Source organism: Canis aureus, chromosome 3 (assembly GCF_053574225.1).
Source record: "Canis aureus isolate CA01 chromosome 3, VMU_Caureus_v.1.0, whole genome shotgun sequence".
NCBI lineage: Eukaryota > Metazoa > Chordata > Mammalia > Carnivora > Canidae > Canis > Canis aureus.
Genome location: NC_135613.1, coordinates 56,423,313 through 56,446,490, shown reverse-complemented (window position 1 = coordinate 56,446,490; position 23,178 = coordinate 56,423,313). Strand labels below are relative to the sequence as shown.

At 64.0% G+C, this 23,178-nt stretch overlaps 2 protein-coding genes and 1 long non-coding RNA gene across 18 annotated transcripts in view; 2 read left to right on the top strand and 1 right to left on the bottom strand.

Moving 5' to 3' along the window:
- Positions 1–1,066, top strand: part of DNAH2 (dynein axonemal heavy chain 2) — an 87,907-nt gene extending 86,841 nt beyond the window's left edge. For both annotated transcript variants that reach the window (XM_077892768.1, XM_077892767.1), the window contains 2 exons: positions 452–602; positions 728–1,066. In XM_077892768.1, coding sequence (XP_077748894.1) covers positions 452–602; positions 728–882 — 306 coding nt within the window. In that variant the 3' untranslated portion in view covers positions 883–1,066. The remainder of the gene's footprint in view (positions 1–451; positions 603–727) is intronic.
- LOC144310989 (uncharacterized) lies at positions 131–2,922 on the bottom strand. Of its 2 annotated transcripts, none has more exons than XR_013376621.1 (3): positions 2,081–2,922; positions 479–572; positions 131–343 (listed from the first exon to the last, which is right to left on the bottom strand). It is a non-coding gene; the product is annotated as an uncharacterized LOC144310989 (long non-coding RNA). The 2 variants fall into 2 exon arrangements; XR_013376622.1 differs by lacking the exon at positions 2,081–2,922 and adding an exon at positions 1,302–2,058.
- Positions 1,502–23,007, top strand: KDM6B (lysine demethylase 6B). Of its 14 annotated transcripts, none has more exons than XM_077892807.1 (24): positions 1,502–1,658; positions 8,203–8,319; positions 13,275–13,394; positions 13,647–13,787; positions 13,881–14,022; positions 14,215–14,313; positions 14,416–14,635; positions 14,719–14,811; positions 14,899–15,060; positions 15,256–15,339; positions 15,432–15,794; positions 15,908–18,105; positions 18,203–18,329; positions 18,459–18,564; positions 19,301–19,506; positions 19,622–19,686; positions 19,771–19,842; positions 19,931–20,079; positions 20,244–20,358; positions 20,440–20,627; positions 20,784–20,925; positions 21,178–21,304; positions 21,400–21,570; positions 21,667–23,007. In XM_077892807.1, exons 5-24 carry the CDS (start codon positions 13,886–13,888, stop codon positions 21,688–21,690), a joined length of 4,848 nt encoding a protein of 1,615 aa, XP_077748933.1. In that variant the 5' UTR covers positions 1,502–1,658; positions 8,203–8,319; positions 13,275–13,394; positions 13,647–13,787; positions 13,881–13,885; the 3' UTR covers positions 21,691–23,007. The 14 variants fall into 14 exon arrangements, with proteins under 14 accessions (XP_077748933.1, XP_077748932.1, XP_077748920.1 ...); XM_077892806.1 differs by having other exon boundaries at positions 15,145–15,339; positions 19,774–19,842; XM_077892794.1 differs by having other exon boundaries at positions 15,145–15,339.
- The last annotated feature ends 171 nt before the right edge of the window (positions 23,008–23,178 follow it).

Genomic DNA, 23,178 nt, shown 5'->3' with positions numbered 1-23,178 from the left:
CTTCAGCTCAGGTCGTGATCCTAGGGCCCTGGGATCCAGCCCTGCCTTCGGGTTCCCTGCTCAGCAGGGAGCCTGCTTCTCCTGCTTGCTATTCCCCCTGGTTGTGGGTTTTATCTGTCAAAGAAAAATCTTTTTTTTTTTTTAAGATTTTATTTATTCATGAGAGACACACACAGAGAGAGAGAGAGAGAGAGAGAGAGAGGCAGAGACACAGGCAGAGGGAGAAGCAGGCTCCATGCAGGGAGCCCGATGTGGGACTCCATCCCAGGTCTCCAGGATCACGCCCTGGGTGGAAGGCAGCGCTAAACCGCTGAGCCACCAGGGCTGCCCTGTCAAAGAAAATCTTAAAAAAAAAAAAGAGAGAGAGAGAGAGAGAAAAGAGAAATCAGGGGTGCTGGCAAGTGAAGATGTGGACTTCTCCCCCCCCAAACCTGCCCCCATGTCTTCCCAGGATGGTGTCTGGGTCCGTGGCCTGTACCTGGAGGGTGCCGGCTGGGATAGGAAGAACTCCTGCTTGGTGGAGGCAGAGCCCATGCAGCTTGTCTGCCTCATGCCCACGATCCACTTCAGGCCTACAGAAAGTCGAAAGAAGAGCGCCAAGGGTGGGATAGCTCCCTGGGACCCGCCTTCCCATCCTTAGTTTGGGTCCTAGTCCACCCTTGCCCCCCCTCCTGCCTGCTCTCCCAGAGGCTCTAGGGCTCTCACCCCCCTCCCCGTCTTTCCTCAGGCATGTACTCCTGTCCGTGCTACTACTACCCCGACCGGGCCGGCAGCTCCGAGAGAGCCTCCTTTGTCATCGGCATTGACCTTCGGTCTGGGACCATGCCCCCCGATCACTGGATCAAGAGGGGGACTGCTCTCCTCATGAGCCTGGACAACTGAGAGGGCCCCCTCTTCCTCCCCGCTGGAGGGAGGGTCGGGGACTCCAGGGACCAAGGCCGGACTTAACTGGGGGGTTGGCCGTGGCTGAATTTGTTGCCTAACAGCGACCGATGGCCAGTCGTGCTAGCCGTGAAGGTGGAAGAACTGTATTGGAACTCAGAGCAGTAAAACACTCTCAACCAGACGCCCTAACCGAGCCTCTCAATGGGGTGGGGGCTCGGGGAGGGAGGGAGGGAGTCTGGGCTTTGCAGAGGAAGGGAACTCCAGGGAACTGCTACAGGACCGGGAAGGGAGCTAGGGAAGTAGGAGGCTAGGAGATGGAGGGGGCGTGGCCCTGAACCCGCAGCAGGGCGGTGGGACCTAAATCGGGGTGTGGCTAAATTTCGGGGCTGGACCTGAGAGGGCGGGGCGGGGCTTACTTTGGAAAGGCGCGTGATCCGAATAGGGATTGTCAGGCAGGGATGGGGCCGGGCCCAGCACGTTGCGCCGCACCACCCGCACCTCGCATCCCGCACCCTACCCCGCACCTGCGCGGAGGCGAGTGGGACAGGCAGGGGGCGGGGCGGGGCCCGGGAGACGGACTCGGGCGCGAGGAGGGGCGGGACCACGAGGAGGGGGCGGGGCTGGGGCGCAGGGGGGGCGGTGTTTGTGTTGGAAAATCCAACTGCGCCACGGGGCGGAGCGGCCCCCCCGGCCCTGGCCTGGGAGAGGGGGGGCCCGCTCGACCCCCTGGGAGACCTCGGGGAGCATGAGCACCTGGGACACCCCAGAACCAGGTAACGGGGGGCTGCGGGGGCGTCTGGAGAGAGAGAAGCCCATCTCCGCGCAGGGGGGCGGGACGCCTGAGTCTCAGGACCGGTAGAGCTGGGGATGGAAGGTCGGGTCTCAGCAAAGGACCTGGCGAGACGACCGGGGCGCAGGATGCCAGGATTCCCTAGAGGGGGGCGGGGCGCTGTGGGGAAGAGCTGGGAGGCGGAACCCTTGGGTTCGAGTGTCCAGAGGGGCCTGCTAGGGCTCCGGGTCCCCCCTGGCTGGGATTCCCCTCCCCGACACTGGGGCGTGGCGCGGCGGCCCCTAACGGAAGGGCAGGAGGGAAGGTCAGAGTCTGCAGCTGGGGCAGTGCGACGGTTCCCCGGGGGTCGGGTGGGGATGGGGCTCCGGGCCCGGGGCTCCCTCGGTGTCCCCCAGTTCTCCGCACCGTGAGGTGTGTGTGTGGCCTCAGCCTTGCCCCTGGCGCCGGCAGCCAGCCTCCGCGCGGCACCCCCGCCTCCGTGCAGTCCGCCGGCCCTCGCCAGCCGCTCCATTCCCGGTCCGACCCCACTTGGCCGCTCCTCGCCCGGCCCCGAGCCCAGCGCCGTGCGGACCTTCGCCGCGCAGCCACGAGATGGCGAGGGCGAGACGCGCGGCCCGAACCGCGGGAGCCGGGTGGGCGCGGTGGCCGGGAGAGCGGCAGCAGCCCCCGCCCGGCCCGAGGGACAGGTGGGCCGAGGTGCGCCGCCGACTTCCTGTCATCTTGGCCCCTCACAGGAAATTGTGGGCGGGAGGGCGAAGGGCGAAGGATGGGGAGGGGGCTGGGACTCAGTCTCCGCCTCCTCGGGCCCGGGTAAATAGCGGGGAGGGGGGCACGCGGCTAGGTTACTAAGCAACGCGCATTCGCTTCCAGTCCGCCGCAGCTGGTGGCGGTGACCTGGGGACCCGGCGGGGGGGGGCGACCGCTTCTCGGGAGCTGGAGAGCCGGGGAAGGACGGAGGGAGGCCGCGGGCCGGGCTGCGGCAGTGGAGGCGCGGCGGTCGTCGGAGGGAGGCGGGCCCCAGGCGCGGCCGCGAGCGGCGCTCCGCCGCCCTCCAAGGGGTTGCTTGCCTCGTTGCCGGAGTAACCGGAGAGCCGGGCTCCGGAGCAGGATTCCCGAACTCTCGCGTCCGCCAATCCGCTCCGGCGGACGTCCCTGACATCAGGGCCCCGGCAGCCAATACGGAGGGGGCCTCGTAGAGCGACTGGAAAGGGGGGGGGGAGTGGCGGAGGGAGGGGGGAGCTGCTCGGGACCCGCACGTGCACTCCCACACGCTCGCGCCCACCCCCCCTCCCTCCTCCGCACGCGCCCCGGTGCTCCCCTGCGCCTGCGCGGCGAGTCGGCGCGCGCTGTTCACTGTCCCCCTCCCCAACCCGGTTTCTGGCTGTGTTGTTTGCAAACTAGTCCGGGGCCGCGCTCCTCGGGCCCTGGGGACCCAGACGTCTGGACGCGCCCGTCCTCGCTCGCTAGGTCTCGAACCGTTTGTACCCGGCCCGGCGTGGGAGGGGCCGGCTACCTGTTTCCCACCGCACCCTAGCTGCCGCCCCACTCTCCCAGGTGGGCTGGGCGGAGCTGTGGTTTCCGGCCCCTTCTGCTCCGCCGCCGCCTTTCCCGGGCTTGGGCTCCGGTTGCCTCCTCAGGAGGAGCGGACCGGGTATCGGCGCCCCTTCCCCGGCTGCTCGCACTCGGGCTCGGCGGCCGTGGGCGGCGGGGAGGACGCTGCAGGGAAGCCCCCGGCGGCCCGGGTGACTCCCGCCGGGCCTGCCGCCCCTCGTCCGCGTGGCTTCCTCCTTGGTGCATCCCGAAATCCCCCCACCCCTAACGTTCCTTCCGCGCTTGCTCTCGCGCTCTGCGAGCTCCCGGGGCTCCCCTCGGGCCGCGCGCCCTGCTCTCCGCGCGTCCTTCCCGGCTTCTCCCGGTTATATAACTCTTCCTCTCGCCGTGTCCTGGTTTCAACTCCACAGACTCCGCCCTGGAACGGCGCGGGGAGGGGCAGGAGAGTTGGGGACCCAGACGGGTTCCGGCGGGCTGCCGGCCGGGCCCCAGGGGAGCCCGCCGATGGGAGACGGAGCCCCGCGGGACCCGGCGCCCCGCCCCCCACCCGAGACCCCGCCCGGGGGAGAGAAGGCACAGTATCTGCGAGAGGCGTGTCGGGACTCCGTCAGAAATGTGGGTTGGGAGGTCAGGGGCTGGAGGCGGGGAGGAGGAGCGGAGAAGCCCGAGCCCCGGAACTGGAGCCGTGCTGGGGGTACGAGAGATAAAGGCAAGCCGCCCGGGTTCCTGCCCTCCCCCCCTTTTTGGGTTCCCAGAATTCCTAAGGCTATTTCCCAGGAAGCTTAGCCAAAGGCCCCTTTCCGCCCTAGGGGTCAAAGGTCTGTGTTAGAGGTGGCCTGGGATGATGTCACCAATGCACGTGCCCTGGGACTGTTGCCAGGCCAGAGGCCGCCTCCCCTGCCCACTCGCCGCCCCCACCCCTGCCCCGAGTCCAGTTCCAACCCCGTGCCATCTTTTCCCCCTCTCCCTTCCCTTGGCCTCAGCGGCCTGCAGGTGGGAAACCCTGGCCTGGAGTTTTGGGAGGGGGAGGGGCACGGGTGTGGTGTGGCCCTGAGACTTTGCCCCTTGGCTGGCTCCGGGAACCCCGGGTCACTTTTCCTCTCATTGGTACGGAGAGCGTTCCTTGCCAGCCCCCTGCTCTCCTTGAAAGAGCCTCCGAGCGTCTTTCTAATTTCCCACCTGCTGCCTTGCTGAGGGTCCTATTGCCCCCTCCTCATTCCGAGTTGAAGTGGGAGTGGTTGCAAGGTAGCTACTCCCGGGAGAAGAGTGTGTGCGCAATGGGGGTTCGCTGGACGGCAGCTCCTCTCTGACCTTAATCATTGACACCCCAACCGTGAAGGAAAGAGTCAGGAAACAGTATTAGAGCAAAAAGTCCTTCTGAGGGAGTAAGATTTGGCTCATAGCTGCCAAGTGCCCTTCCCTATTAAGTCTTGGGGTTTGGTTATGATATTGGCAAAATTTTGTTTTTCTTTTCAGGTACCTTAGAGCTTGGGCTGTCAGATCAGATCCAGATTCCCTTCCCAGCTCTGCCACTTAGTGGCTGTAGGGACTTGGAAAGGTCACCACCTCCCAGGGCCTCATATTCTTAATCTGGAAAATTTAAATATCAGTACATACCTTCTAGGCGATGGGGTGGTGGTGAGATAATTTATGCAGAGTACTTAGCACAGTGCCTGGCACAGAATAAATCCTGAACGGATGCTTGTTATGAAATGCTCATTCTTGTTAAATGGTGGTAGTTATTCTTTTTATGGTTATAGTTGTTAGGCCGGCTTTGGCTTCGGCCTGGCTGGGACCTCAGGAGTTCGTTAGGGAGGAGTGGAGAGTTGGTGTTAATTTGGCGGGTGGGAGGGAGGGGGCTAGGGATTAGCGTCCACTGCTTTGTGCACTTTATTTGATGAGGGCTTTAGTCAGATTTGTATTGCTTTCTTTAGGAGTATTATTTTTTCCCTCTCTTGGAGAAGAAACAGCTCACATTATTCCTCTGGCCGTGAAATAAAATAATTGTATTGTGGTTCTTGATTTTTAAGCAAGACCCCGATCCCCTCCCGTGTTGTTCTCTGGAGCCTTTCAATTTGGCAGAGGGACTCCACAGTTTTCTTTGCGGGGCCGGGGCTTGGCTGAGGGGTGTGTAAAAGGTTGGGTGGGTGGGTGGAGAGAGCCGAGTGCTGGGGGCTGGAGGGGGGGGCGGGTGGTTAAAGGAAGAGACCGGAAGGGAGGAGGAGGGAGCCTGCTGGTGGGGAGGGAGGGAGGGGAGGAGGAGGTGGAGGAGGAGGAGGAGGAGGAGGAGGAGGAGGAGGAGGAGGAGGGAGGGGGTTGGGGAGAGCCTGCTACAGTTCTTTGTTTGACTCCGGGACTCAGGGACGGGGAGGAGGAGGGAGGGAGGCAGAGGCTGCAAGCGCCGGGGCAGGCCCAGGAGGCAGAGGAGGGACCGTCTCCCCGCCCCCCCAGCCCCCACTCCCCCCCCTGCTGCTCCCCCCCTCCCTACCCGGACTCCGGGGGCACCGCCGGGGGACAGACACCCAGCAGGTAACCCCGGCCTGGCTGGCCCTTCCTTCTCGGGTTTTCCTCCACACCCTCCCGGATGACCCCTTTCCCCGTTTTCGTCCGGCCTTGCCTCCTTGCCCTCCCTGTACCGTCTCCCCCACTTGGGCTTGTCGCCTGCTGGCCGCGCCGCCGTCTCATGCAGCCACACAGCCTGTGCACCCCGGCTCTGCCTGCGGCACCTTTCGGGGCTCCGGCTTGCTTTGCTCTCCTTCCGACCTGTCCCCTGGGGCTCTGAGTAAGGAGGCAGTCCCTGTCCTTCCCTCCCCCCCCAACTCTGGCCCCTTTTCTCCTTCTAGCAGTCTCCAGGGGTGGGGAGAGAACCGGAATTTGGGGGGCCCGCTGGGGAAGGGGCTATGAGTGCGTGTGGGGTGGGGGTGGGGGCTGCTGGAGACCTGGCTGCCTCTCTGTGTCCCTTTAAATGGCCCTCACATTTCTGGGGACTCTTGGGGGGGAGGTGGCCAGCCGCCTGCCTGGGGGGGCAGGGCCCTCGGTTTGTCCACACAATCAGGGGTGGTAATGATTTAAAGGGACAGCCTCGGTGTGGCCGCTGCCACCCGGTGCCGGCGGGAGGGGGAGCCGGCAGGCCGTGTCTGGGGAGGCAGGGCTGGTGAGCAGGGCATCTGAGGCTGAATCTGTTGTGGGGCCTGCCAGGTCTGGGATGGTGCTGCAGCTGGGACCTGCAAGGAGGGGTGACAGCTTGCGGGGGAGGGGGGCACTCAGCCTGGGCCTTCTCCTGGGCCCCACCTTTGGGTTCTTGGACTCCTTGGCCAAGAGTCCTTCAGTCCAGACTGGAGTCTGTGGGCCATCAGGTGGGGACCGCCGGCACATTTGCAGGTCCGAAGCCTGGCCTGGGCACATTGGCGCTGGCCCTTCAGCTTTCCCTTTTGTTGTTTGGCTCCATGCACAAGAAAGCCCCAGCCCCTCCCCCAGCTCCCCCTTCCCGTCCACATGCCCCCCCCAACACACACACCCACCCCAGCTGTTGGACAGATGAATTACAGCCTCCGGCTTGGGGCCAGGGCTGGTGAGGGATTAAAGCTCTGGGGCTGGCCCTTTAAATGGCTGGTGGCCCCTCCCCCACTCTGTGTCCAGATACCCCATACACACCCGGTGACCCCCTTGGCTGCCCCTCACTCCTTCTTTGGTCTGCCCTAAGGGCCTGCCACTCCTCTCTCTCTAGGCTAGACCCTTCCCAGCTCCCCCTTCCCCTGCCACAGGACCACAAACACAAATGCTACAGACTACACACACACACACACACACACACACACACACACAGTTGTCCCACATTCTCAATGTCCCTGTCCAGAAGGTTCCAGCCTCAAGCTTCCTTCTCTAGCGTGAGAACTTTGCCCACCTGGCATCCCTCGCCTGCCACTGACCACTACCTGGCCCACGGGAGGGGCCCTGCATGGGTCAGAAGTAGCACCTCCCTTGGGGCTGTGTCATCACCCCAGGCAGCTTGCAGCACATTGCATCATGGAGGCTGGGGGCTGGAGGCCTGAGTCCCTGGGGCAGGGGGAAGGATGCGGGCTGGAAGGCCAGGGAATGGAGGGACTAGATTGGGAACCCAAGTGTCTGGGACCCTGAGGGCAGACAGCTGTGGCTAAAGAAGCAGCAACCATAGGTCTCTGAGGAGGGAGTTGGAGGTGAAAGGGCAAGAGTTAGGCCTGACCCTAGACGGACACCTGATTCTTGACCCTGGACTTCTGTTCAAAAGCCTAGCTTTTTGTCTGTGAGAGGAGGGGAGGGAGTGGGCCTCTGTCACCTTCTTGGGCCACAGAGAGGAAGGAGGTGATGGAGAAACAGGATATGGCCTTGAGGGGTGGGATGGAAGGGTGGCTTTCAGCAGAGGCCACTTCCAGACCCAGGCCCAGAGTCAGGGCCTCCTTCCAAGGGAGACTCCTCCTTGCTGGGCCCGTTCATCTAGTCTGGCCACCTGTGCTCCTCGCCAAGACCTGCCTGCACCCGCCTGGGGGAAGGGGAGGGGGCAGAGTCCAGAGGGTGGGGTTGACGGGTGTCTTGATAAGGTTAGGGAGGAAGCTGAGCAGAAGGCCGCTGAGGATCTGTAGGCCTGGGGCCAGGATGGAGGCCCCACTCAGATGCAGAGGTCAGGGGCAACTGGGGCTACTCTGGGACCAGGGGCTCCCAGCAGGAGGGTTCAGTCAGCAGAGAGATCGTGGATTGGGTGTCTGCCATGGACTTACACAGATGCCATGGCATGGCCCCCTTCCTGTCCAGGCTGCTTCCGAAAGGGGAAGGCTGGAGGACCACTTTGGGGATGGCTTTTTCTGGTTGCCATGGAAACAGGTTCTCCCATCCCATCTGACCACCAGTGCCAGGTTTCTCCTCAATAAGAAGATAGGGAGCACAGGAAAATTCTTCAGTCTGGGAGACCCTACTTCTAACTGGCTTTTTTTCCCTTTTAGGTTCCCCCAGGCACCATGCCAGCCCCATAGTACCACTCACCCCACCCACTGTGGTCTGCTGCACCCCACCGCTGGGGCACTGGTTCCAATGAGACAGGGCACATCAGATTCCATCTGGTAAGTCCTGCCCCTGAGCGACACCTCCCCCTACCAGCTCGGTCCAACTCTGAACCACATGCTTGAAGAGCAGTGGTATGATCTGTATCGTGCCCACTCCTCAGAATGGTCCAGTCCAACTCTGAGCATCCCCCCACCATGTGGTGCTTGAGTGGTTCAGCCTTCCTGGTTTATGGAGCTCCCCTCTGTTGCCTCTGAATGGTTCAGCCCCCGTACTTCACCAGCCTCTCCACTACCACCAAAAAATCATCTCCCCGTCACCCCCCAGTGCTACAACTCAGTTGCTTATCGAATTGAATTGAGCCAGAGTTTGCAGGCAGCAAGATAGACGTTGAGCTGCCTTGGGGGGGTGGGTTTTCTTGAGGCAGGGGTGCCCTGTAAGAGTTGTTGAAGTCTGGTTTACGGATGGTGATTGGAAAGTGATGGGGAGAGGCACTGGAGGCCACTACCACCAGGGCCTGCTGTTGCCATGGCAATCGTGGAATTTCACCTTTCCTTCCAGAGTCCTTTCTGTACCATTCTGTCCCCACTGTACTACAGCATTTGCCCCCCCACACCCTCCATCTTCCATCTCCTCTGCTTGCCTCTGTTTCTGCTGGTCCTGTCTGAGGCTCTGGAGGACAGATCCTCCACCCCTCACTCTCTAGGAGAAAAGATGATACCTAAGCCAGGGACTTGAGTTCTCTGAGTGTGTGTCGCTTTTCTCCACTGCTCACTGAATTTTTGAGTGGGACTGTTTTCTTCTGTGTGTCTCTATTTGGCAAGATGGTTTGCACTTTGGGGTGCCTCAGTGGAATTGTGTTGAATGAATGTGTTAACTGAATGAGCTTTCTTGCCAAGAAAGGAATGGCTTCTGAGATCTGCTACACAGTCTCCTGCCCACACCTGCTCTAGAGGCCATGAGGCATTTGGGATGGTAGAGATGTCTGGGGTGGAACCCTGGGGTCAGGCTGGCCCAGGAGATAGCCTGTGAAGATAACACCAAGGGAGCCAGAATAGGACAGAGGCCTTCTAGAAGAATGGAAAGCATGAGGCCCTGGTTAGAAGCCCAGCTCTTCCACTCTCTTGTAGAGTGAACTTGACCAAGTTACCTAACCTCTCTGAGCCTCGATTTCCTCCTCTGTAAAATGGGGTAAAAAAAAAAAAAAAGTACCTCCTACTTTAGGTTTGGGGTGTTGGGGGGGGTAATTTTAAAAATGTATGTAAAGTGCTTAACACAGTGCCAGGCATGTAATAAGTATTCACTAAATGCTAGCAATTATCATCATAATGGGAGCCGCAGGGAGCTGTGAGGATAAGCAAGGACCTTGAGGAATAGGACAGAACTTGATTGAAGGCAGACAGACGCCCAAATATTTGACTCAAACAGAAGGACCACTGATCCAGCAAGCCGGCAGGATTCAGGGGAGTGAGGCAGGGAGTCGGCAGGGTCAGCCGGCTCCAGTGTTTCCCAGACTCTGTTCGGGAGCATGAAGGCAAACACAGAAGGGCATGTGCAGAGACACACGTGATCACGCAAGTGATGCAGAGGCAGACCCAGACAAAAGACCGAGACAGGAGCCAGGCAGACACACAGACAGAGCCAGCCCCTCAGAGTCATGTAGACAGGCATAATGACAGGAGCGCGTCAGACACAGACACTGGAGGGGACCAGATGAGCAGATATGCAGGTGCACACAGCCGACTTGTCAGACACACTGGGGAACACAGCGGTCCAGTCAGAGGCAGACACAAGGCTCGCAGTGACACCGAGCGGGCCGGGGCCGGCACTGTCACTACGCGGTGGGGGCGGGGAGGGGCCGGCAGCGGGGGAAGGCTGGGGAAGGGAATCCCGAGCGGGCGGCCTGCCCGGGCGGCTGAGTCACAGCGGCGCCCCAGCCGGCGGCCCTCCCCTCCTCCGCCTTCCCCCCCTCCGCTCCACCAGGTAAGAAGCGAGCGTGTAACCCCTCGCTTCCATCGGGCAGAATGCGGCCTGGCGGGGAGTGGGACGCGGCGGGACCCCGGACCGGCCCCACCTCGGCGCGTCTGCCTGCCTGACTACGGCCTGCCGGGACGGCCGCGGCGGCGGGGTCCTGTCGGTGGCCGGCACGTGAGTCTGCGTGCGCACGTTTGGCCCCCGGCCCCGCGCCTCCCGAGCGCCGCGCGGAGGGGCTTCTCGAGCTCGAGCCGGGAGAGGGTTAAGTGGGTGTGATTGATGGAGTGGGTGTCTCTCTCCTCTCTCTCTCCTCTCTCTCTCTCTCTGTCTCCTCTCTCTCTCTCTTTCTCTCTCGGGTCTCCAGGGGAGGGGGTCGGTTAAAGTCCCCGAGTCCAGGGCCCGGATGGAAGGGGCGGAGCTGGGCTCGGCCGGGAGTGCCCGGATGGAGAGGGCGTGGCCTCGGCGGGAGAAGCGTTAACCCTTTCTGGGCGGCTGGTGCCCGGCACCGCGCGGGCCGGGCGAGAGAGGCCGGAATGGAAGGTCCGCCCCAGAAGTACCGCGTCCTCCCCAGCCTGGCCCTGGCCGCGTACGTCTTCCTCCCTTCTGCCTTCGAGGAGTCTGTGGCTGTGTCTGTCTTTGTGCCTGCCCGTGGCCGTCCCCTCCCCTCGGTTAGTGCGGACGCAGGGAGTCGGGGAGGGCTATTCCTGCCCCCAAGCGAGAGTCGAGGGGAGAGTGGACCGCGAGCCACCGCCGGCGCCTGGGGAACAGGTGTGCGCGGGGCGTCGGGGCTGGCGGCGCGGCGGGGGGGGGGGCATCGTGGGGAAGACGGGAGGGGAATTTCCGCGGGACCGGTGGTGAGCGGTGTGTGGGCTGAGTTGTGTCTGCCTCTGACTGTGTGTCTGTGTGTGTTCAGGGAGGCGGGGACTGAGTCAGTGGGAATAGGGGAAGGTTTTCTGGGTGACTCACGCTCTCCCCCCCCACCCCGAGCCTGAATCAGACCCCGAGGGAGGGCTTTGTACGGGAGGCGGATGGGGCACGGGGTGGGGGTGGGGGGACAGTCAGGCGCCTGGGTCCCGGGTGGGGACAGGGATCGGAGGTTGTTGGCGAGAGTACGTGTGTGTTTAGTGAACAGGAAGTTTTTGTTCTCCGGTGAGGGCTGCTGCATTCTAAGTGGACAAAGGTGGAGAGGGGCTGGAGGGACGGGGCTCCGCGCTTTAGGGAGAGCTGAGTCAGTTCCCCGTGGGAAAGGGGAAGTGGTGGAGGGGAAGTGTCATCATCGCACTGGGGGAAGCTGCATTTCCTGGCAACTGCCGGCGCCCTGGGCATCTCTTCGCAAGCGGGGACCTGTTCTTCCGATGCCCGGACTCCCAGTACCCCCCCCCGTCCCGTCCCTCCCGCCCCCCGGCTTCCCATGCGTGCCCCGGGACTTGGGTGCGGGAACCTGGTCGCGGCTCCCCTTGACCGCCGTTAAGCGCTCCACTCGCCCCGGGGCTTGGGAACCGAGAGAAAGTCTTTGTGGTGACGAGAGAGAGTTGGGGGCAGAAACTCGACCAGAGCCGCGGAGGGGGGGTTTGCAGCGCCCAGACGTGAGCCGGCCTCGGCGGGGAGGGACGTGCTGGGGCCGGTGGGGTCCAAGCGCTCGCACATCAACAGACGACCTTGTCCGGCGGAGGGAAGCTGTTTTCAGCAGAAGCCCGCCTGCCCTTGCGGGCTGGGTGGAAATTTCCCCGCGGCGCACACTTCTCCGGGCGAGGGCGAACTTTCCAGCCGCCCCCAGCCCGGGGCCGCGCTCTCCCCCGGCTTCCTGCCCGGCGCTCGCTCCAGCTGGAGCGCTGGCCCCGCCCCCGCCGCTTTGTACTCTACGCTCGCCTCTCGCAGCTCTTTGTACTCTAGACTCTCAATGGACCGATCCCGGGAGCGGAGCCGGCTCCCTACCTGGGGGACGCCGGGTAGGCGCGGCGGAGGCGCGGGGACGGGGATCCTAGGCCCGCAGAGGCCACCGGGAAGAGCTGGGGCTGAAGGGAAGGTGCCTGCAAGGGGAGCACTGCGCCCGTCGTGGGTCGTGGAGGCACCAACGGGAAGGGGCGGGGGGTGGGGGGAGGCGAAGGAGGAAGTGAAACGGGCTCTGGGTTCTTTAAGGGAGTGGGCGGTGAGAGTGGGACAGGGGTGATGTCACCGCCTGTCGGGCCCCGCCCTCCTCCCTCCCAAAGGACCCCCCCTTACACTTACACACGCCGCTTCCGCTGCGCAAGTAGCCACGTCACGGGCAACCCCCGAAATCCCCCCTCCCTTGGGGGGCGGGGGCCACGTGGGCCGTGGGGAACCGCGTGGCCCCGACGGGGAAGGGCATAGAGGATACGGGAGCCACGCGAGAGGGGCCACTCGGGACCGCGGTGCGCGACTTCTCAGAAGTTGGGGGGATTGAAGATTTCGGTTTGGGGGGCCGCTAGGTATTGAAGATGTAGAGAGGTGGGGGGAGTGGAGGAGCTGGGGGAATTAGGTGCGAGGCGGCGGGGGGCTTGGCTGTGGATGGGATGGGGTCAGGCGCCGGGGGTGGAGCGCTCAGCTCGCGGCGCGGGCGGGCCCGGGTACCGGAGAAGTCGCCGTGACCCGGCCAGCCGGAGCACTTAGTTACAGGGGCGCTCGAGGTGGGAGCGAGGCACTGCGCGAGGGGAGGTGAGGAAGGGGGAGCGACGCCTTAGTCCGCGCGGGGAGTCCGTGCCGGTCGTCGGTCTCACGGCGGCGGGGCGGGGGCCGCTGCGGGCGCTCCTGCGGGAACTACCGGTGGCTCCGTGGGTGCGTGGGACCCGTGGGTAGCGCCGTCCCCCAGGCCGGCCCAAGCGTGCGATCTGCCGCCGTCACCCGCGGGGGTCCCGGGCTCCGGCGGCCCGAGCGGCAGGTCCGAGATGGAGACTCTAGCTGGGAGCCGCGGGGTCACTGCGGGGTCACCCCGGGCCGAGCCCGTCTGACCGGCTCCGCCACCCCTCCTCCCCCGGCCGGCGGCGGCCGGGCTAACCTGGCTCCCATTGGTCCCGGCCAGGCTGTTACTGAGGCGGAGACACGGGTGATGATTGGCTGTCTGGGGAGAGAGGAAGTCTTGTGATTGGCCGGATCTCAAGAGCTCGCCGACGCCGTGAGAGGACGCTCCCACGGAGGCCGGGTAAGCCGCCAAGGTGCTGGTGCTGCCGGTCCTCCCCGGGGCTCCGGACCGCGGGGCTGCGGGCTCCCGGCCCGCTCCCCTCCGCCGGCCGCCCGCCTTCCCTCCCGGACCGCTGGGGGCTCTGCGGGCGGCGGGGGTCCGTTCTTGGGGGAAGCCGGGGCGGGACCCTTGGTGCAGATGACCGCTGGCCAGCCCCTGGGCCTCAGGTGAGTGCTGGCCAGCTCCCCTCACTCCTCCTCCTCCCCTCTGTAGAGTTGTCTGTGAACGGCCCCAGCGGCCATCTGGGGGCAGCGGGCACTCCTGTCAGAGCAGCTGGAGCGGACCATCGCCCCCGAGAGCTGGGGCAGGGGGCCGTGCCCGATCTCCAGGGCTCCTGGGGCCACTGCTGACCTGGTAAGGGAAAGACTGGGACAGGGTTGGCGGGGTGCATCCGGCCGGCTCAAGCTGCGCCCCCACTGACAGCGTCATCTCTTCTCCCTGGCTCAGGCTGGATGCATCGGGCAGTGGACCCTCCAGGGGCCCGCGCTGCACGGGAAGCCTTTGCCCTTGGGGGCTTGAGCTGTGCTGGGGCCTGGAGCTCCTGCCCGCCCCATCCCCCTCCTCGTAGCGCATGGCTGCCTGGAGGCAGGTGAGAACTTGGGGTCTGTCTCCAGGCACCCCTTTTCCCATCCCCTTGGCTCCTCAGTCCCTGTCATTCTCTGGGTTTTTGCCATTCCGCACAGCCCTTGGCTGCTTTCTTTTGGCCTCTCAGGCTCCTCCTTTCTAGGTAGGGACAGGACTACTTTATCTTGCTGTATGCTAACAGCCATTCTCTCTCTAGGTGCTCTGCCAGCATCGGGCAGCCCCCACTCTCTGCTCCCTTACCCCCTTCACATGGCAGTAGCTCTGGGCACCCCAACAAACCGTATTATGCTCCAGGGTGAGTAAGGAGTTAAAGGTGCTGGGGACAGGTGGTAAGTCTGGAGCCCTGGGAAGAGTTCCCCAAGCCTCACCAACCCCCACAACCCCTTCTGCTCTTTAGGACCCCCACCCCGAGACCCCTCCATGGGAAGCTGGAATCTCTGCATGGCTGCGTGCAGGCATTGCTCCGAGAGCCAGCTCAGCCAGGGCTGTGGGAGCAGCTTGGGCAGCTGTACGAGTCCGAGCACGATAGTGAGGAGGCCATTCGCTGCTACCACAGCGCCCTTCGATACGGAGGAAGCTTGGCTGAGTTGGGGCCCCGCATCGGGCGACTACAGCAGGTGGGATGAGGCAGGCCCCGGGGGAGCCCGAACTGTGCCTCTGCACCAGGACCCTCATCTTCGTTTTCCGCTTCTGCCCCCAGGCCCAGTTCTGGAACTTTCATGCTGGCTCCTGCCAGCACCGAGCCAAGGTCCTGCCCCCACTGGAGCAAGTGTGGAACTTGCTGCACCTCGAGGTGAGACTGGGGGCTGGACTGGGCTAGTGGGGAGGTGCCCCGGGCTGGGGCTGCAGCTGTGCCATTCTCTCTCTTGTTTGTCTCCAGCACAAGCGGAGCTATGGGGCCAAGCGGGGAGGCCCCCCAGTGAAGCGAGCTGCTGAACCCCCTGTGGTACAGCCTGTGCCTCCCGCAGCGCTCTCAGGCCCCTCGGGGGACGAGGGCCTCAGTCCTGGAGGCAAGCGCAGGAGAGGCTGCAGCTCAGAGCAGGTATGGTTGTGTGTGACCAGGCAGGCAGCCAGCATACAGGGCTGGGGCGCGGAGCAGGGGTTCTCACACTCCCTTTCCTTCTAGACTGGCCTTCCCCCAGGGCTGCCGTTGCCTCCACCACCACTGCCACCGCCGCCACCACCGCCACCGCCCCCCCCACCCCTGCCTGGCCTAGCCACCAGCCCTCCATTTCAGCTGACCAAGCCAGGGCTGTGGAGTACCCTGCATGGAGACGTCTGGGGCCCTGACCGCAAGGGTTCGGTGCCCCCAGAACGCCAGGTAAGCACCTACCTGTTTATTGTTTTTCATCTCTCAAGCGCGAGGTCCATGCCCTGCATTCCTCACCTGTGGTCCTCCTTCCTCTCCTACAGGAGCAGCGGCACCCGCTGCCCCACCCGTATCCATACCCGGTTCCGGCCTATACCACGCACCCCCCTGGCCACCGGCTGGTCCCGGCCGCACCCCCAGGCCCCGGCCCCCGCCCCCCAGGAGCAGAGAGCCATGGCTGCCCGCCTGCCACCCGTCCCCCCGGAAGTGACCTTAGAGAGAGCAGAGTTCAGAGGTCGCGGATGGACTCCAGCGTTTCACCAGCAGCAACCACCGCCTGCGTGCCTTACGCCCCTTCCCGGCCCCCTGGCCTCCCCGGCACCACCACCAGCAGCAGCAGTAGCAGCAGCAGCAGCAGCAGCAGCAGCAACACCGGTCTCCGGGGCGCGGAGCCGAACCCAGGCATCGTGAGTGCCCGCGGCGGGCAGAGTGAGGCGCTGGGCCTCCGGGAACTCTAAGGAGATGGGGAGTGGCCAGAACAGCCCTCTGACTGGTGCTTCCCCCCATTCTCTGCCTGCAGCCCGGCACTGACCATTACCAAACTCCCGCGCTGGACATCTCCTCCCACCAAGGCCGCCTGGGGCCCTCGGCGCACAGCAGTCGGAAACCGTTCCTGGCGGCTCCCGCTGCCACTCCTCACCTGTCCCTGCCACCTGGACCCCCGTCCCCTCCTCCACCACCCTGTCCCCGCCTCCTACGCCCCCCACCACCTCCTGCCTGGCTGAAGGGCCCGGCTTGCCGGGCAGCCCGCGAGGATGGGGAGATCTTAGAGGAGCTCTTCTTTGGGGCTGAGGGACGCCCCCGCCCTCCCCCACCACCCCTCCCCCACCGCGAGGGCTTCTTGGGGCCTCCGGCTCCCCGCTTTTCTGTGGGCACTCAGGATTCTCACACCCCTCCCACCCCCCCAGCCACCAGCAGCAGCAGCAGCAACCATGGCAGCCACAGCAGCAGCCCTACGGGGCCTGTGTCCTTCCCTCCGCCTCCCTATCTGGCCAGAAGTTTGGACCCCCTTCCGCGGCCCCCCAGCCCCACACTGAGCCCCCAGGACCCACCTCTTGCACCCTTGACTCTTGCCCTGCCTCCAGCTCCTCCCTCCTCCTGCCACCAAAATACCTCAGGAAGCTTCAGGCGCCCGGAGAGCCCTCGGCCCAGGGTCTCCTTCCCAAAGACCCCCGAGGTGGGGCCGGGGCCATCCCCAGGCCCACTGAATAAAGCCCCCCAGCCTGTGCCGCCCGGGGTTGGGGAGCTGCCTGCCCGAGGCCCACGGCTCTTCGATTTTCCCCCTACCCCACTGGAGGACCAGTTTGAGGAGCCGGCTGAATTCAAGATCCTCCCTGACGGGCTGGCCAACATCATGAAGATGCTGGACGAATCCATTCGCAAGGAGGAGGAGCAGCAGCAACAGGAGGCAGGCGTGGGCCCCCCGCCCCCGCTGAAGGAGCCCTTTCCATCTCTGCAGCCTTCATTCCCCAGTGACACAGCCCCAGCCACCACGGCAGCCCCGGCAGCCACCGCTACCACCACCACTGCCACCCAGGAAGAAGAGAAGAAGCCACCACCAGTCCTGCCACCGCCGCCGCCTCTTGCGAAGTTCCCACCGCCCCAGCCCCAGCCCCCACCGCCGCCCCCGCTACCCCCAGCAGCCAGCCCAGCCAGCCTGCTCAAATCCTTGGCCTCCGTGCTGGAGGGACAGAAGTACTGTTACCGGGGGACCGGAGCAGCTGTTGCCACCCGGCCCGGGCCCTTGCCCACCACGCAGTATTCCCCCGGCCCCCCGTCAGGTGCTACCGCCCCGCCGCCTGCCTCGGCGGCCCCCAGCGCCCGGGGCTCCCCGCAGCCCTCTGCTTCCTCGTCATCTCAGTTCTCTACCTCAGGCGGGCCCTGGGCCCGGGAGCGCAGGGCGGGCGAAGAGCCAGCCCGAGGCCCCACAGCCCCTGCCCCACCGCCGCCACCGCCCCCACCCCTGCCTCTGCCTCCTGCTCGATCTGAGTCTGAGGTGCTAGAAGAGATCAGTCGGGCTTGTGAGACCCTCGTGGAACGGGTGGGCCGGAGCGCCGCAGACCTGGCCGGCCCGGTGGACACGGCAGGCCCGGTGGACTGTGGGACAGAGCGGCTGTTGCCTCCTGCCCAGGCCCGGGAGGAGGGTGGCGGGGCAGTGGCAGCAGCAGGACCTGGCAGTGGCAAGCGGCGGCAGAAGGAGCATCAGAAGGAGCACCAGAAGGAGCATCGGCGGCACCGGCGAGCTTGTAAGGACAGCACGGGTCGGCGGCCCCGAGAGGGCAGAGTGAAGACCAAGGCCAAGGCCCCCAAAGAAAAGAGCCGCCGGGTGCTGGGCAACCTGGACCTGCAGAGTGAGGAGATCCAGGGGCGTGAGAAGGCTCGGCCCGATCTCGGCGGGGCCTCCAAGGCCAAGCCACCCGCAGCCCCGGCCCCTCCACCAGCTCCTGCACCTGCTGCCCAGCCCACACCGCCCTCCGCTCCCACACCCGGGAAGAAGGCCCGGGAGGAAGCGCCGGGGCCCCCCGGGGTCAGCCGGGCTGACATGCTGAAGCTGCGCTCACTTAGTGAGGGGCCCCCCAAGGAGCTGAAGATCCGCCTCATCAAGGTGGAGAGCGGTGACAAGGAGACCTTTATTGCCTCTGAGGTGGAAGAGCGGAGGCTGCGCATGGCGGACCTTACCATCAGCCACTGCGCTGCCGACGTCGTGCGGGCCAGCAAGTAAGTCAGGGGCAGGCACCCAGGAGGCTCCCCCACCTGTCCCCACACCTGCCTTGTTGCCCTGGTATCCCTGCACTCCGTCTCTGTCCTCCCACAGGAACGCCAAGGTGAAAGGGAAGTTTCGAGAGTCCTACCTTTCCCCCGCCCAGTCTGTGAAACCCAAGATCAACACTGAGGAGAAGCTACCCCGGGAAAAACTCAACCCACCCACCCCCAGCATCTATGTACGTGTGCCTCTTGCACGCTCAGAACCACCCTTGCCACCGGGTTCTCAGCCAGGGGCTGGGTGGGGGACCCTCAGGCCCTGAGCCTGAGACCCGGCTCTCACCCCTGTCCATCTCCTCACACCTCAGCTGGAGAGCAAACGGGATGCCTTCTCACCCGTGCTACTGCAGTTCTGTACGGACCCTCGAAATCCCATCACCGTGATCCGGGGCCTGGCGGGCTCCCTGCGGCTCAGTGAGTGGGGAGAGGACAGGAGGGTGTGGGGAAGAGGCCTCTGAGGGCTGCCCCTGTACTTGGGGACCCCTGCCAGGGCCTATCATGAGCTCTTGGTCACCTGTAGGCCATATCTGAAGAGTGCTCAGAGGGATGGGTCTGCGGGCCTCGGGCTTGTCTCCCAGCTGTTTGTCCCAGCTGTTTGCACTGGGGATGGATCCCAGGACCTGGTTAGAGTCACTTTTGGTTTTCTTGGTTGATTATAGGAGAAGGGTACAGATGATACAGAACCCACAGGTTTGGGGTTTTCCCTTTTTCAAAACTTTTATTGTGCAAAATTTCAGACAGAGGTACATACACAGAAAGGGAAACCACGTAGAAACAAAAATTCTGTTTTTTCTATCCCGGTAGCATCCTCTATCTCCACATACCCTCCCTTCTCCCCACTGAGTTATTTGAAACATATTCTAGGCTGTCACGTGACTAAATCTCTTGTGGAAGCCAACGATAACTTAAGGAAACCTGTATGCGTAGAGCGCTCTTGTGTGCACATCGACAATTCTGGTGGAGAGGCCCAGCAGCAGTGGGAGAAAGGGGGTTGCAGGTGACCCAGATGAAGGCCAGGCCCCCAGAGCCAAGCCTCCCAGCTGCCTGTGGGCCTGGGCTTGTGGCCCGTGCTTCCTGGGCTGAGCCCGTCAGAGGCCCACCCCCCACCCTCTGCCCCTGCCCCAACGCACTGCCTGGTCCTCCCTTGCAGACTTGGGCCTCTTCTCCACCAAGACGCTGGTGGAGGCAAGCGGCGAGCACACGGTGGAGGTGCGCACGCAGGTGCAGCAGCCCTCCGATGAGAACTGGGATCTGACGGGCACGCGGCAGATCTGGCCCTGCGAGAGCTCCCGTTCCCATACCACCATTGCCAAGTATGCGCAGTACCAGGCCTCATCCTTTCAGGAGTCCCTGCAGGTGAGGGGGGTGGTGGAGGCAGGTGGTCCGGATCGTAGGCGGAGGGATGGGGGGCACCCCCTGGATAGGCACTGACCCACTCCTGCGCTCCTCTCACACCCTCGCGGCCAAGCAGGAGGAGAAGGAGAGTGAGGATGAGGAATCTGAGGAGCCCGACAGCACCACAGGAACCCCTCCCAGGTGGGTCCGGTTCGGCCCTCCCCTCCCTGACTCCTTCCTTCCTTCGGTGCTTCTCCACCAACCCCTGCTCTCTGCCCCCGGCAGCAGTGCACCGGACCCGAAGAACCATCACATCATCAAGTTTGGCACCAACATCGACCTATCCGATGCCAAGAGGTCGGTGAGGTCGGGCCTGTTGTGCTGCTGGGTGGGCAGAGTTGGGTGGGGGTCGCGCCTCACTTCTGTTGCACCCTGAACCCCGCAGGTGGAAGCCCCAGCTGCAGGAGCTGCTCAAGCTGCCCGCTTTCATGCGGGTCACATCCACTGGCAACATGCTGAGCCACGTGGGCCACACCATCCTGGGCATGAACACCGTGCAGCTGTACATGAAGGTCCCTGGCAGTCGAACTCCAGGTGCGCTTCTAGGCGTGGCGCGCGCGCTGCAGGGGCTAGGGGGGGTCGGGGGCGGGGCTGCCGCCGGCGCTCCTCCACCAGCCAATGAGAGCGCGAGGGCGGGCTGGGCGCGGAGCGCAGGCTCCGCTCTGGCCAGCCACGCCGTACTCTGTCGCCTCCCGCAGGCCACCAGGAGAACAACAATTTCTGCTCCGTCAACATCAACATCGGGCCAGGCGACTGCGAGTGGTTCGCGGTGCACGAACACTACTGGGAGACCATCAGCGCCTTCTGCGACCGGTGCGCGCCGCCCCGGCCCCTGCCCTGCAGACCTGACCCTGGGTGCCCCGGACTTCACCTGACCCTGTGACCACCCCGCAGGCACGGCGTGGACTACCTGACCGGTTCCTGGTGGCCAATCCTGGATGACCTCTATGCTTCCAACATCCCTGTGTACCGCTTCGTGCAGCGCCCCGGAGACCTCGTGTGGATTAATGCAGGCACCGTGCACTGGGTGCAGGCCACTGGCTGGTGCAACAACATCGCCTGGAACGTGGGGCCCCTCACCGGTGAGAGGGTGGGGCCCTTAGGGAGTGATCCCAGCGCGGGGTGGAGGAGGGGGGTGGTGGGAGCTGGCCACAGCTGGGAGGGGAAGGGCCTGCCCCTCACCCCATCCCCGCTGCCCGGTGGGCCTGGCAGCCTCAGCGTCCCCCTCCGGCCCGCAGCCTATCAGTACCAGCTGGCCCTGGAACGATACGAGTGGAACGAGGTGAAGAACGTCAAATCCATCGTGCCCATGATTCACGTATCCTGGAATGTGGCTCGTACGGTCAAAATCAGCGACCCGGACTTGTTCAGGATGATCAAGTGAGGGCCCCACGGGGGGAGGAATCCCTCTCCACCTCACCTGGCCAGGCTCTAGTTCTACCATTCTACTTGTCTGATTCCACCCCTGCCCCCCTGCCCTGTGCTGTTCCTGGGCCCCCGGGGCAGACCACAGGGACCCACCCCCAGGCGCTTGCCGGTTCCAAATAGATACAAACCCCATCACCTGTCGGGGACCGGGGCCCTCCCCACCTGTGGCCTGACCGCCACCAACAACCCCCCCACCGCGCGCAGGTTCTGCCTCCTGCAGTCCATGAAGCACTGCCAGGTGCAACGCGAGAGCCTGGTGCGGGCCGGGAAGAAGATCGCCTACCAGGGCCGGGTCAAGGACGAGCCCGCCTACTACTGCAACGAGTGCGACGTGAGTGGGCCCGCCCCTGCCCCTCCCCCTTCCCCTCCCCCGGGAGCTGTCCTCTTGCTGACGGCCCCCTGCCCGCCTCCTGCGCCCGGCCCCAGGTGGAGGTGTTCAACATCCTGTTTGTGACGAGCGAGAACGGCAGCCGCAACACGTACCTCGTGCACTGCGAGGCCTGTGCGCGGCGCCGCAGTGCGGGCCTACAGGGCGTGGTGGTGCTGGAGCAGTACCGCACCGAGGAGCTGGCGCAGGCCTACGACGCCTTCACGCTGGTGAGCACCGGGGCGGGTGGGCAAGAGGTGTGGGCCAGGCGTGGGGGCCGCTGTGCCCCGCCCCCGCTGAGCCCGCCGCCTGCTCTCTCCCGGCAGGCCCCCGCCAGCACGTCGCGATGAGGCCGGACGCCCCGCACGCCCGCAGGCGCCGCGGGGCCACCAGCACACGCCTGGGCTGGACCTAGGTCCCGCCTCTGGCCGGGAAGGGGGTCGGGCCCAGCCCTTCCACCCCATTGGCAGCTCCCCTTCACTTAATTTATTAAGAAAGTTTTTTGTTTTTTGTTTTTTGTTTTTTTTTTTAACAAATACGAGGAAAAAAGGAAAAAAAATGGGAGACGGGGGAGAGGGCTGGCAGCCCCTCGCCCACCAGCGCCTCCCCTCACCGACTTTGGCCTTTCTAGCAACAGACACAAGGACCAGGCTCCGGCGGCGGCGGGGGTCACATACGGGTTCCCTCACGCCTGCCAGCCGCCAGACCGCCCGGCGCGCAGCCCGGCGCAGATGCACGCGGCTCGTGTATGTACATAGACGTTACGGCAGCCGAGGTTTTCATGAGATTCTTTCTATGGGCTTTACCCCTCCCCCAGAACCTCCTTTTTTACTTCCAATGCTAGCTGTGATCCCTGTACATGTCTCTGTTTATTCACTCGGTTATGATTTGTACTTTCTGGGTTTTTTTTGTTTTTTGGTTTTTAATTTATAACAGTCCCACTCACCTCTATTTATTCATTTTTGGGAAAACCCGATCTCCCGCACCCCCCTCCCCAAGCCATCCTGCCCGCCCCTCCAGGGACCGCCCGTAGCCGGGCTCTCCTTGCCCCCCCAGTGTGTGTCTGGGCCCGGCCCGTCCGTCTCTGCCCGCGGCTCCAGCCGGGTTCTCATGGTGCTCAAACCCGCTCCCCTCCCCGACGTCCTGCACTTTCTCGGACCAGGCCCCCACTCCCGACCCGACCCCAACCCCACCTGAGGGTGAGCGACTCCTGTACTGTAGGGGAAGAAGTGGGAACTGAAATGGTATTTTGTAAAAAAAAAAATAATAATAATAAATAAATAAAAAAATTTAAAGTTTTAAAGAAAGAACTATGAGGAAAAGGAACCCCGTCCTTCCCAGCCCCGGCCAATTTTAAACACACGGACCTTCCCCTTCCCTACCCACTCCCGCCCCCTTTTCTTTTCAAAGCGTGAACCAGCCCAGGGCCAGGGCCTCACTGGGGCAGGGACACCCCGGGATGAGTTTCTCTGGGGCTTGATTTTTGTTTCGTCGGTGGTTTTTTCTCCCACGCTGGGGCTGCGGTCGGGTGGGGGGTTTACAGTCCCGCCCCTCGCACTGCACTGTCTCTCTGCCCGAGGGGCAGAGGGGTCTTCCCAACCCTATCCCTATTTTCGGTGATTTTTGTGTGAGAATATTAATATTAAAAATAAAATCAGAGAAAAACATTTGGTTTTGACAACGTGCTCATGTTGGCGGGGCGCGCCCCGGCGGGGGGGGGGTGCTATGGGACCAACTGCACAGACCCCGGCGGCCGAGCCCCTCCCCAGGCGCCTGTGGAATGTCCAGAGCGCCGGTCCGCTCCTCGGTCTGGGGTGGGGGGGTGCCTAATCCCGGCG

Coding starts and splice junctions, on each gene's coding strand:
- KDM6B (XM_077892794.1), top strand. CDS start 13,886: ATGCATCGGGCAGTGGACCCTCCAGGGGCCCGCGCTGCACGGGAAGCC. Junction 18,106..18,202: donor GACGTCGTGCGGGCCAGCAA/GTAAGTCAGGGG, acceptor GTCCTCCCACAG/GAACGCCAAGGTGAAAGGGA. Junction 19,843..19,930: donor GACCTATCCGATGCCAAGAG/GTCGGTGAGGTC, acceptor TGAACCCCGCAG/GTGGAAGCCCCAGCTGCAGG.